The following is a 13,252-nucleotide window of genomic DNA, read 5'->3' as shown; positions in this document are numbered from 1 at the left end:
TGCAGAAAGATCTATCAAAATTAATGCTTCATTAAATCTATTGCTAACACTTATCTTGTTGAGAAAAGTCAGCAATAGATTTAAAGAAGCTTTAACTTTAATGGAGCTTTCTGCAACTGACGGAAAAAGTTTGTCGAGAATTATTCTTATTATTTAGTTTTTATGTAACAATAATGCAAGTCTAACCGATCTGCTGCTTCATGAGCTGTTTGATTCGGAACTCCTCTTGTGCGAGGCGCTGGCGACGTTTCCTCTCGGCCCGCGCTTCCTCCTCGCTCAGCCCCTCAAGTGTGCCCACGCCGGTCTTAGCACACGGCTCCTGTTACACAAGTACCTGGTCATTCTACGGGCTCTATTGGATTGAGTAGGGATTTAATCAAATTAAAAAGGCAATTGATTGATTAAAAAATCAAATTAAAATAAATTGTTTAAAATGGAGAAACAAAAATTTTGTTTAAAAGGTGGTGGTGTGGTACTAACAAAAATGGGATGTTTCTAAATCACACTACAAAAGATCAATCAAACATTGGAAAAATTCAAACATTTTTATTTCAATAAAAACAGTTATCTGGTATAACTACACGGTATTACTACATAATACGTATAACTATGTACATTTGCAATTCCATTCATTATACCTTACTATGTAACATGGTAAAACCCAATTCCTAATCACCCATAAGAGGAAAATATTAAAATATCTTAGTATTAAAACGTCGAGAAAGATTCGTGAGGTAAACAGAAATTTCATTTAAATCTAATAAAACCTTCACACCCATTACATATCAATACGATACCTATAGGTGTACTCGTCTGATGCTAGTCTCGGCAAACACTAGATCAAGATAAAGCAGACATTCGAAACAGTCCCCGAGCCGACTTCTGACAACGAAGCGGCTCGAGAGAAACGCCTCACGTCGACAACACTTACGACTACATACAACAAGGAAAAATTACATAAAAAATAGTTCACCATTTTTGAGATTTCAAACTTACCTATATACCTAACGTACCTATAATATACCTATAATACATCTATTTTCGAAACTACTGCGATACTCGCATGAGCAAGTGGCAAAAAACTTCCACAGTGTGTATAAGAATAACTCGCTGATAAAATACTAATGGCTATAGTTCGGCCATTCAGAGAATGCGTTCCTGACACGTCGCGATTGAACTGACGACGTAACTTTGCAATGGCGTTGCAGTTACGATAAAAATATTTTTGCTGGTTGTTTACCGTTTTAACAATTGAGGAGCATTAAAACAACATTATTATATCAATAATCAATGAATGTAGTTACGTCGTCAGTTCAATCGCGACGTGTCAGGAACGCATTCTCTGAATGGCCGAACTATAGTGCGTCGGCGCCGGCCGCCCGGGCGGGGCTAGGCCTTGTCCGGCGACGCCGACGACGCCGCGCTCGCGTCCTCGGGGAACTGCTTCTCTACCTGCTCCGCCACCCACTTCTTGACCTTCTGCTCCGTCCAGAACCCGTCATAGAAGATCGTGGGCTTGATCCAGCACCCCTGCGCCGGCGGCGGCGGAGCGAACGTCACGTCATCGGGCGGGCGGCAGGCACCGCGCCCGTTCACTACGAGGTTCTTGGGCGGCAGGTTGAAGTTAAGGTTGACGTTGCCGGGAGGACGGTCGTAACTCTCGTAGGCGAAGTGCCAGCCGCCGCCGCCCGGGTACTCGTAGTAAGCGTTGGGGAAGACGTGCGGCGCGGCGGGCGAGCGGCCCGCGCCGTACAGCGGCGGCACCCCGTACCCGCCCAGCGCGCCCACCACCGGCTGCAGCACGAAACTTACGTTAGAGTTGGGCCGCGCGTGTGTAGCATGTGCAGCGTGTGCAGCGTGCGCGGCCGGCGCGGGGCCCGGCGGCGGCCCGGCGGGGCCCGGAGCCCCCCGTCCAGGACCCACAGGCGGCACGCGGTTAGCGGGCGGCATCGCTGCGGCTAGTGCCCGCGCGGCGGCAGCATTCTTGACGGCGGGCGGCGGCGGCAGGGGCCCGTTCTGCACGGGCGGCGCGGGCTGCGCGGGCGGGGGCGCGGGCTGCGCGGGGGGCGGCGCGAGGGGGGAGCGCAGCGCGGGGTGGGGGGTGCTGTCGGTGGAGTCTTTCCGCGCGTTGCGCTCGAGTGTCACGTTTTTAGGCTCGACAAGCTTGTTGGCTACATTCTGGTTGTTCTCAGTGAGCGGCTCGGGCGCATTGGCTGGCGCGTCGAGTCGCTGCGTCTCCAGCAGCTCATTTAGTTCAGTAGCCACACTGCCACCAAAACTCAGCAATGTCTCACGAAGTGCATTTGTCACTGCACACTGTAATCAAATGAAAAAATACATTATTTACTTTCGCACATTATTTGGCTGTACAAACTGATGAATGTATCTTCAACAAAATAAATAAGCTTGTAAGTACTTTAAAAGTCATGTTCAAATTATAGTATCTTACCTTTCTGGACTTGTAAATGGCGAATCCCTTTGAGTTTGCTGTTGAGGTGGCATAGCCGATATTCTCTCTGTGTATGTCAAAGCTCTTCACTGTTATAGAGACAAAGGCAACTACCCCCGCACAGTACTTGCCATTTGTGAAGTCCACAAAATCTGGAATAAATTAACAGTCAATTCAGTGTTTGCTGTCAAAGTTCTAATACGTATAGGTGTTTGAGCCCTAGGACAAAGCTTACCAAAGGAGACCAGAAGCCTAACAACTTGCCTCTGGGTTTATAATTTGGTCCTAACAAAACTTACTCAAACTTTCTGCTTTATCAAAACATTTAGTTGCAGTTAAAATTGTTATTAACAAAAGCAAAGCAAACTTCTTAAAGTTCACCAGGACTATTGTTTCAAGTTTGCTCTTACCCAGATCTTGTTTCGTGACTGCCCAGCTCCAGTTGTTGAAGCCCCACTGTGAGTGGCCGAAGTTGATGAGTTGTTGGCGGCGCTGTTGTTGGTCGCTGTCATCATCGCATAGAGCCTCGGGCATCACTGAGCAGTCCGGCTGAGGAGACACAGTAGATTCTTTATACATAGATTGAACATTTAGTATTTAGTGGACGTGGCTTTTGAACAACTGCATTTAAGACACAAAATATAATATGAGTCTGACTATGACCCAAATATTTTAAACAGAAAAAGTGTAACAGTTGTTGTGGTATGTAGTCAATATTGATTGCTTAACAAGCGCTGTGTGGCCAAACTTGATACAAGTTTATAAAGTGTATGTGTATGTCAGTGGGGCAAACCAGATTATATATGAACAAACTACTACCAGCTGAAGAAGTGTAGAGGTAACAATATTTTGTTTTATCTGATAAAATTATGTACACGAATATTATTCAATAACCCCGTTTTTACCCAAAACATAGTTGTAATATAAGTTTCGTTGTGCATACGCAGCGAACCTAGAAAACCCGCGCTGAAAATGACAGCAAGCTACATCCCAAATCCCTACATAACGATTCATACTGCAGTAAGTACTACAATAACTAGCAAAATTAATTGATAAGAAGGTTTGTTGCACTTCCCAACTAATGTAAAAGCAAAGAGCGGGTCAATTACCATTTTAATGCTGCAGTTAGCCACGGGAAATCCAGGTTTTCTTTGCATTGTAAGTTAGGCGGGCGCGCAATCAAATCAACATGCCATGAAGTATCGTATGCTGGGGTTCAACGTGTAATTGTAAATAAATATAATATCTGTTAAAACAACTTAATATAAGCTGTTCTCGAATAAATTGGCAATTAATTTCCCAACAACATCAATTTATTGACATTTTGCGCGGAACTTCCGCTTGTTAAAAATTCATTCCACACAGATAAAAAATACATACTTTTTAATAAAGGAGACATCACACTTTCTTCGGTGTTCCCATTATTATTTGAACTATATAATTATCTTTAAAATTTTATTAATTTAAGAATCGTATAATATCAATAACCGTACAGTAATCGTAGCAGAAGTAAATCAGTTGTCGAATCGTTGTTAATCAGTTTGAAATGCTCAATAAAACAAAACAAAATGTAATGAAGAAGAAAAAACAGACATCAGTTCATCAAAACCAGTGGAGACAAATAAAACTGAGAGAACTAATTTATTGAGGTGAGTTTGAGCGATTTAATTTACAAGAATAAATTCAGATTATATTCACATGAAAAATTGATTTATTATTTCTATATAATTGTTTGTCAACACGAATGCTATAATTATGTAGTGCTACCACATTTGAATAATTACCTTTACAAGTGGTAAGTGTTTGTGTAAGTAGTTGAGGATTAGAGATTTTTAGATTAATCTATGTCACGTAGGTCATTATAAACGCGCTTGACTTATCACAGTCTTTCAAAAAATAAATGAGACATAAGGAATAAATATCTGATCTATCTATCTCATTACTTTGATCACATAGGTATGCTTAAGGGTAAGTTTTCATCAAACTTGATGATGGCTCGCAAAGTGGCAGTTCTCTATGGTTCGCAATTAATTTCAGAGCAAAATACTCGGTATGGCTTTAGGCATTCCCAAGAAGATCAATAAAATAGCGCAATATATAATTGACCGTGTATCTAGGGTTTAATATTGAAGATTCTGTAATAGTTTTTAGATATAAAAAAATTAATTGAAGAATATTCGGCCGCTGTAGGTACAGCATTTTAGCATTAAACAACCAACACTATTGCCGTGCTTTCTTTAAATTACCTACGTAAAAAAACCAAAAACATCTAAAAAATATAACTTCAAAACATTCGATTTGAAATAAAAGCATGCAACAGTTGGTTTTAAACTAAAGTGGGGAGAATCGGCTACAATCACAAGCAACCCTTTCGGCCAGTCCCTTATCATTTTTATCACTGACATGATATGACATTGACAATTTGATTATCCGGCAACATCCGGCTAGTGCATTTTCGGCACTTTTCGGGCAATCAAGAAATCGCGACTTTACGCATGTTTTTTTTTAATCGTAGGGATTTCTATCAGGGAATACATTGATAAAAGAAGCGTGAATTGTGTAAAGAATAAATATGTCTGAATTTATTTTTACGGAGATCGATGGCAGTGTTTTAGAAGGGGTAAATATCGTGAATTTATTTAATTTGTGCAGTGTTTAATGTTGAATTAAATTGTGAAATAAAAATATTTGCAGGGCGGTCAGATCCTGCGTACTGCGATTTCGTTGAGTGCAATATTGGGGATTCCAGTGCGTGTGACGAACATACGAGCGAAGCGCAGTAAGCCGGGCCTCGCGGCTCAGCACCTCATAGGTAACACGTAACTGTTATTTTATTTTTTTATTATTTATAGATGATATAGCAGGGCGTTACCCAAACAAGGAGGTTTCATTATTTTGTTGCTTTTTGTATTTATTTTTGGGAGAATAGTGCAACTGTTCTAAGATAAAACAGTATTAATTGCTGCATTCAATGTTTTTTTACCCTCAGACACTTACTCACCATATACTCTATTATGTTATACAAGCAACTATTCAGTAAATAATTAGATTAGATTAGATTAGATTACTCGGGCTGGTTTCCGCAACTCCACGACAAAGCGCGTATTTTGCGTGTGAGGGTGATAATGGGTGTTTATTCACTCGATCCACCCCAACTCCTCGAGAAAAGCCAGCAGAGGTTTAATTCTGCTGACTATCTCTTGGATAGTACCTGGGTTACCGAAGTACTTAGCCCTGTATATGGCGGTTTCAGGGCAGTCTAGTAGCACGTGTGCCGCTGTTTCTTCTTCCCCCATGCAGGCTCTGCATAAGGGACTGTCTGTAACTCCTATAACATAGAGGTGTTTATTGAAGGAGCCGTGTCCAGTTAGAACTGCCGTAAACTTACGTAAATTCTGCTTTGATAGGCCCATCAGCTGTTTAGTGAGGCGATCGTTGATGGTCGGGAGGGCCATCTTCGCCTGCCTGCACGCGCTGTGGTTAGTCCAGAGGTGGTTGTGTTTGTGCCTAGTACGCTGTCTTACCAGTGTTCGTAGGTGGCCGAAGGGGAGTGGCAGTATGGGTTCTGGTCCTACTGCTGTTTGGTCTGATCCCCTTCTCGCCAGCTCATCCGCTGCATCGTTGCCTCGGGAGCCACTGTGTCCTTTTATCCATTGAATGGTTATGTTATTTAAACTGCCTACCTTGTTTAACCGTTGGTGGCACTCGTGTATAAGGCCGGAGTTTGCGCAGTGTTTGCTTAGGGCCTGTATTACTGCCATGCTATCTGAGAGTATTCGGATAGAGTGACCGGTTACTTCCCGCTTTATGACTGCTTCGGCCGCTAGGGAGATGCCTATACATTCAGCTTGGAATACTGTATTATGTACTCCTAGGGGTGTGAATATGTGTATGTTTAGGTCTTCTGAGAAGATGCCTGAACCTGTGCCGGTGCTTGTTTTGGATCCGTCGGTGAAAATTCTTAGTTCTTTGGGATTATGTCCCTCGTAACGATGATCCTCAAAAAGTTGGATCCTGTATTTCTTATCGAATATAAAGACTTTGGGTATGCGGTCGTTTATAGCCTGCATAATGGGAAAGTCTGCATAAAGATTGTTTAGTATAGTTGTGTGTTTTGTAGGCAACTTGCTCCAGAGATTAAGGGTTTTGAGTCTTAGAGCCGTCATTGCTGCTTCTTGCTGTGCAAAGAGGTTCAGCGGCGGCAGACCTAGCATGGCTTCCAACGCTGCCGTTGGTGTTGTCCTCATGCCACCTGTGGCTGCCATGCAGGCTTGTCTTTGGACTCGCGCCAGTTTATTTGCGACTGTAGTTTGGTCGGTTTTGGGCCACCAGACTAAGGCGCCGTAAGTGATCATGGGGCGGATCACTGTTTTGTATAGCCATAGTATTATCTTAGGGGATAAGCCCCATTTCTTCCCTATCATTTTCTTACATTGCCAAAAGGTAATGCTGGCTCTGTTTACTTTATTGTCTATATGATTACTCCATTTCAGCTTACTGTCCAGAGTGACGCCAAGGTATTTGACTTCGTTGGATAGTTTGAGTTCTGTATTGAAGAGTTTAGGTAGTTTGTACGGTCCCAACGTTCGTTTGTTTGTGAACATGACTAACTCAGTCTTGGTGGGGTTTACTGAAAGGTCAAATTCCCTGCACCACTGTTCTACGATTCGTAGGGCCTGTTGAGTAAGGTTGCAGATAGTGTCAGTTACCTTGCCTGAGATGAGGATGGCAAGGTCATCCGCATAACCTATTGTGTAGTCGTGGTTTGCGTTTAGTTTTGTGATGAGATCATTAATCACTAGATTCCACAGGAGCGGGGACAGTACCCCTCCCTGTGGACATCCTCTGGCTATTAGTGCTGATTTGTCATCATCTTCAAAGCGTACCACGCGTTTGCTGAGCATGTTTGTGATCCAATCAGTTAGCATCGGGTTAACTCTGTGTCTGAGTAAACTCGTTGTTATGCTAACGAAGTTTGTTTTATCAAAGGCTCCCTCAATGTCTATAAAGGTGCCAAGGCAGATGCCTTTTTGTTCTATTGCCTCCTCTATCCGGCTTACTACCAGATGAAGCGCTGATTCTGTTGATTTCCCCGAGCTATATGCGTGCTGATTCGGATGCAGGGGGTTGTTTCTTAGCGCACCGTCCCTCAGCTCTCGCTCACATAACCTTTCCAGGGTTTTTAGAGCAAAGGATGTCAGGCTGATTGGTCTGTAAGATTTTGCGCTTGTGTAGTCTCCTTTACCTGGCTTTGGGATAAAGACTACTTTGACCTCCCTCCATTTTTTGGGGACATATCGAAAAGCCAGGCATGCTCTCATTAGTCTTAATAGTCTATATGAGATGTATGGTCCTCCCCATTGCAGGAGCGCTGGGAAGATTCCGTCCGGACCTGCTGCTTTGTATGGGTGGAAGCTTTGAATTGCCCAATGGAGTTTTTCCATTGTGACGATTTTTTGTGCGTATGACCAATCTTCTTCAGTTGGTGTTTGTGTTACCTCATGCCATTCTACATTTTGCGTGAAAACGCATCCTGGGAAGTGGGTCTCAATTAGGACGCGCTTCGTTTCTTCCGGCGATGTGGTATGTGTGTTGTCTGGTTTTCGGAGAGTGCCCAGACCAGGTGTGTTTTGTTGTGCTAGGATTTTCCTTACCCTGTTTGCTTGTTGACAGGACTCGATGTTACCACAGAACTTGCGCCATCCCCTGGTACTTCGGAATCTGATGCATTTCTTGTACCTTGATTTGGCCGCCTTATAGTCGTCCCAATCCTCGTCGGCACATGTATTCATTGCTCTGTTTAGAGTTTTTCTCACTTGTTTACGCCTGCGTTCTAGTTCCGCACCCCACCATGGTTGTTTCCCTGGTGTTTTCTGGTATGCAGTTTCGGGGCAGGCTGTTTGATAGCTGTCTATCATTGACTGTGTGAGGTAGCTTACCTGTTCGTCAATTTGTTCTGTGTCCACGTAATTTGTAGGGTCCCCGAGTTGCGCAAGTTTGGTGCTGAGCGTACGGGTGTACGTCGCGCGGTCCGTATTGCGTGGGTTCCGTTTCGGTGGTGTTTCTTGTATACAGACCTGTAGGTCAAAGCGGATCCATCTGTGGTCTGAGCAAGATGCCTCCTTAGAGACATGCCATCCTGTGATTAGCTCCGCTACGCTCTCTGATGCGAGAGTCAGGTCTATAATTGTTTGACTTCGTCTAGTGACGAAAGTTGGTTCTGATCCAGTGTTTATTAGTGATAGGTTGGTTGTGAATAAGTAATCAAATAAGGTCTTACCCCTATCGTTGTGTGTATCCATTCCCCACAAAGGGTGGTGTGCGTTGGAGTCAGTACCGATAATCACTTCCTTCCCTTCTCTCTCGCAGTGATTCACCAGGCGGGCGAGGTCGTAGGGAGGAGGCTCCTCTGCTTCGGGCATGTATACCGAGGCGAGGGTGATCTCCATGTTTAAAGCAGGTTGCTGTATTGAGATGGCAGATTGGTCTCTGCAACAGAAATCTGATAAAAACTGTGTTTTTATGTTTTTTGTTGTATAGATGCACGCCCTGGGATGGTCGTGATGTATGTCTACGTGAATCTTACCTCCAAGATTGGAGAGTCCTCTGATTTGGCCGGCCCTGACCCACGGCTCCTGGATTAGGGCAATGGCCGTGTGTTGAACCTCCAACCATTTGCGCAGCTGAGCCGTCGCGGTTTGGCTGTGGTGGAGGTTTGCTTGGAGGATTTTAATTGTCGACGAAGAAGGGGACGCCATCGCAGATTGCGCCCTCCTCGTCTCCTCCAAGCTGTAGCCCGGCCAGCAGGTCCCCGGACTCGACTTCGTCCCCCTCCAGGTCTGAACCCGTCAGAAGGGCTTCTTCCGGGTCGTCGTCCTGTGAGGGGACGGTTGCGGGTACGGGCACCGCAGGGCCCTCGGTGGGGCCAGCGCCCTCGCTGGTCGTGGTACTTGTGCCAGGCTGTTTCTGGATGGTGAAAGTGGCGGGGTCCCATCCCGGCGGAGTATCGGCAAACTTGCCGTTGTGACCCTGGAATTTCACGTACACCGCACCCAGCCCGAAGGCGAGGCGGCGCCCGGACTTCATCAGGGTCGCGATTTGTTCCTCCGGGATTCCCACCACCACAAAGCTGGCGCCTTGCTGCTTCTCCTGTCTTTGGAGCACCCACCTGTCGACCGCGATCTGCGGGTTCTGGTATGCCAGAATCCGCCCGATGTCTCGCGAGTCGGTGATGGCCCCCTGTTCATTAGGGATCAGGATGCCACACCTGATCCTTCGTGTAATTTCCGACTGGCTCTTGATGATCAGCTGGTGGCCGGTTGAAAGGGCCAAGTCGGCGATGGTTTTTTGAAGCCATGTCAAAGTGTGGTCGTTGGAGCACCACAGCTTCAGGACGCCTTCTGTGTAAACCGGCTTACCATTAAAAGCTGGCCCCGGTTGTTTGTTGTTCGGGGACCATGCCTCCTTTAGGATGGTCTTCTGTATCCCCGTCAGTATCGTGTCCGCTACGTCCTTTGTTAGGATCCCGGTGTGGCCGCATGTAACTGCGATGCACAGGGACTCCTTGGTTGCTTGAGCGTAGCTTACCCGAGGAGTGGCCCGCTTGGACGGGTCCAGGCACTGTCGTTTGCGCTTCCCACGGGGCGAAAGTGTCTCGTTCAGAGCGCGTTTGGCAGCTGTCTGTACCTCACCTGCAGGGCTTATTGTTTCGTCCCCTTCCTTCACCGGCCTGCCGGCCCCCGCGCCCGGCGGACGACCACTCGGTCCAGGTCGGCTTTCGCCTGCCTGGGCCTGTGTACGCCCACCGGCACAGAAGCATGGCTGGCCGGAGGTTGGGGCAGCGGGTAGAGCTGGTGTGTCGGGCGCGGCGTTCGCGTTCATGCGCGCTCGCCTGCGCTGGCGTGGGTTGATCTTCCTCTTCTTGGAGCTCACGCCATGTTGGTTTTGGTTAGGGCGTTGGGGTTGTGGAGTTTGTTTCCCCTTGCCCTTGCGTTTTTGCACCTGCCATGCGGAGGAGAAGTAGTCCTCAGTCCGGGTTACCGTATCCGCGTTGACGGAGGCAGATGGCCCGGAGGTGCCGGCATGTGGAGCAATTTGCTCGGTGTGCTGTGTTATGTGAGGACCGCCGAGGGGGTGAGCCGCCGACGGAACCGTCACGGGGGTGCTTGGGTCGGTACTGGTTTTACCCGTACCTATAACCCTCGCCCTGTTTGTGGAGTCGGTACCAGCTTTACCTGGTCCCTTCCTCCTGCTTTGACGTTTGGTCTTCGGCACGGTTCTCGCCATGCCTGGACCTTTGTCGCATTTGCCCACGGGGGCAGAATGCGCGGTGTTCGCGCAGGTCGTAGGAGTGTCGTCGGCTTTCGCTGACTCCACCCTTACGCCGGTAAAATTTATTTTAGTGTTATCCATATTTTTGATTATTTTAGTTTCATCTACCGAGCTCCCACCCTCCATGGAGCCCGCAACTGGGAGCGCCCTACTGAAGGTAGGCACGCTAGGACTACCCGGTAGATATAGGAACGCGAGGCTGGCTTACAGTGCGACATCGGGCACTCGATCAGGCTGGAGTCTGGAGCAGAAAGTCCCGACTTCCAACCTTCACTTGCACCGTCAGCATGACCTTCACCACCGCTACGGCCGCCCAAGGACGGCTTTCGCGGACCCCACGTCCCTCGCCTGTGGCCCTCTGACGGGACACGATTGGCCATTTCCCTAACCCATGGCTCTAAGGTAGGGCAACCGTTTCGCGTGAAATCCAGACCAAAGGGGGCGTGTTGCCGCACGGACGCATTACCGCCAGCGCCGCTTGGCTCAACCCCCCAGGATTCCTTCATCCCCACTTACGGCGCTCGACTGCGCAGGTCCTAGCGCAGGTGACTGTTTACTCCTACCCGCCATCATCAGAGAATAAGTGATGGACGGGCCCGCAACCACTTAGTCACAAGGATCACGGTAAGGAGTGGAGTTGGATTGTGGAGGGGTTGGGGGAAAAACTGGGAAAGGGTTAGGAGTTTGACTGGGGTTGGAAGTGACTGTATGTGCGAGGGATGGGTATGTGCGCTGTGCACACGACAGGACTTTGAAGGGGTGGGATGGGGGAGAAGCAGCTCTTAGCATAGGCAGGAGGGCGAGACCGAAGTCTTCCCTGCGACCTAAGGTCCCGGGTGACGCCGGTGTTACAGGCTCGAACTGTACCACGCACTTGGAGGCGGCTGGGGAGAACGTCAACCCAAAAGTCAGTAAATAATATTAAGATTATATGAACAAACTAGCAAACCCGGCGAACTCCGTTCCGCCACCAGATGGCTTCGTTTTATGTAACATATTGTTTGGTGATATTTTTTTTTTTGTTTTTCCTGAATTTTCTTTGCTATAAACCTCACGGAGCCCGAGACCTTTCCAACGAATGCAAAACCGTGGAAATCGGTTCGTGCGTTCTGGAGTTATAGCGTCAGGGAGGAAAACCGGACTTATTTTTATATAGTAGAAGATAATTTAGCTATCAAAAATAGAACAACTGGGTAAAACTGAAGTGAACCACTCCACAATTGGGCGAAGAACATTTTGTGTCTAACCCGTCTGATCCTTGAAGTCTTCCCTCAAACCAAACTCAGCTGTCTGTCTTCCGGGGTAACCCCTCTGCAGAGATATCCACTGGATAGTATCAATCAATATTAGTTTGGTAACCCACAATTTAAGTTGTTTTATTAAATGAATTATTATTATCAATATTTGACCCAGGTATAAAGCTAGTAGCAGATATGTGTGGTGCCAAGCTGCGAGGCGACAACATAGGCTCCACCGAGATCCAGTTCATCCCCGGCAAGAGGATCAAGAGAGGTCACTATGTGGCCGACACACGCACCGCCGGGTGAGAAACAACGTTATTTGTCTTTAAAAGGTTATTAATTTGCTATTTAGATTTTTTTTGCTGGATTATTATTTCTTAAGAAATATTAAGAATGAGGAACCTATGAAAAAAATAATATATTTTTTTTTTTCTTCTCTGGGTATATCTGCAATCAGTCGTAGACTATGAGCAAATTTTTTGAGTGCACTGTTTCATGTCGAGTGTATCTCCCAGCGGAGATAGCTCCTCATCGTGATTGACTAGACCTGGTCTACGATGGCCCCAGGATCACACGCCGTTTTAAACGGGTTTCACGCCTGGTACTTATTAGCTGGACTGCTAGATCATTGGGATGATTTTCTAGCCTCTTTTTGTAGCTTTCAGCATTGTGTCGGATCTCCTCTTTTATTGTGCTAATATTCAGGTTCTCATGTATCTTCGCATTCGTAACAAACCATGGAACATTTGCTATTGATCTTAGGATAACGTTTTCAAGTCGTTGTAAGATATTTATGTTGGAGTCACAAGCACTACCCCACAGTTGAATACCATACATCCAGCCTGGTCTCAGTATGCTTTTGTAGATTAGGAGTTTATTATCCACAGAGAGTTTAGAGTTTCTTCCCATTAACCAATACAGATTTTTATGGCGGATGTTAAGCTCGTCTCTTTTACATTTTATGTGTTTCTTCCAAGTTAGTCGGCGGTCTAGATGAATACCGAGATATCGTACGCTATCGTTGTGGGTTAAGATATTATCACCAAGAGTGACTGGTGGACAGACACCGCGTCTCAGGGTGAATGTCGCGTGAACTGATTTGTTGACACTGGCTTTTATTCTCCACTTGCCCAACCAGACATTTATTTCGTCAAGACCCCTCTGTAACGTATCTGATGCAGCAGTAGAGTCCTTGTTTCGGGCTAAAATGGCTGTATCATCAGCATAGGTG

The 13,252-nt window shown here is 46.4% G+C and overlaps 2 protein-coding genes across 4 annotated transcripts in view; one reads left to right on the top strand and one right to left on the bottom strand.

The window, feature by feature from the left end:
- The window catches only part of LOC124637974 (formin-like protein 5), a 6,963-nt gene extending 3,149 nt beyond the window's left edge, over nt 1-3,814 (bottom strand). The window contains exons 1-5 of one of the 2 annotated variants that reach the window (XM_047174727.1): nt 3,559-3,814; nt 2,860-2,998; nt 2,450-2,601; nt 1,813-2,316; nt 187-319 (exon numbers count right to left, since the gene is read on the bottom strand). In XM_047174727.1, the coding sequence (XP_047030683.1) occupies nt 187-319; nt 1,813-2,316; nt 2,450-2,601; nt 2,860-2,998; nt 3,559-3,606 (976 nt within the window). In that variant the 5' untranslated portion in view covers nt 3,607-3,814. Of the gene's footprint in view, nt 1-186; nt 320-531; nt 1,131-1,359; nt 2,317-2,449; nt 2,602-2,859; nt 2,999-3,558 lie in introns of those variants that run through there. The other variant, XM_047174726.1, reaches the window with a different exon arrangement.
- Nucleotides 3,131-13,252, top strand: part of LOC124637976 (RNA 3'-terminal phosphate cyclase) — a 26,409-nt gene continuing 16,287 nt past the window's right edge. The window contains exons 1-3 of one of the 2 annotated variants that reach the window (XM_047174731.1): nt 3,131-3,287; nt 5,144-5,261; nt 12,194-12,323. In XM_047174731.1, the coding sequence (XP_047030687.1) occupies nt 12,214-12,323 (110 nt within the window). In that variant the 5' untranslated portion in view covers nt 3,131-3,287; nt 5,144-5,261; nt 12,194-12,213. Of the gene's footprint in view, nt 3,288-4,840; nt 5,070-5,143; nt 5,262-12,193; nt 12,324-13,252 lie in introns of those variants that run through there. The other variant, XM_047174730.1, reaches the window with a different exon arrangement.

The sequence above is a fragment of the Helicoverpa zea genome, chromosome 17 (assembly GCF_022581195.2).
Source record: "Helicoverpa zea isolate HzStark_Cry1AcR chromosome 17, ilHelZeax1.1, whole genome shotgun sequence".
In the NCBI taxonomy this organism is placed as follows: domain Eukaryota; kingdom Metazoa; phylum Arthropoda; class Insecta; order Lepidoptera; family Noctuidae; genus Helicoverpa; species Helicoverpa zea.
This window is presented reverse-complemented; position numbering and strand designations above follow the sequence as displayed.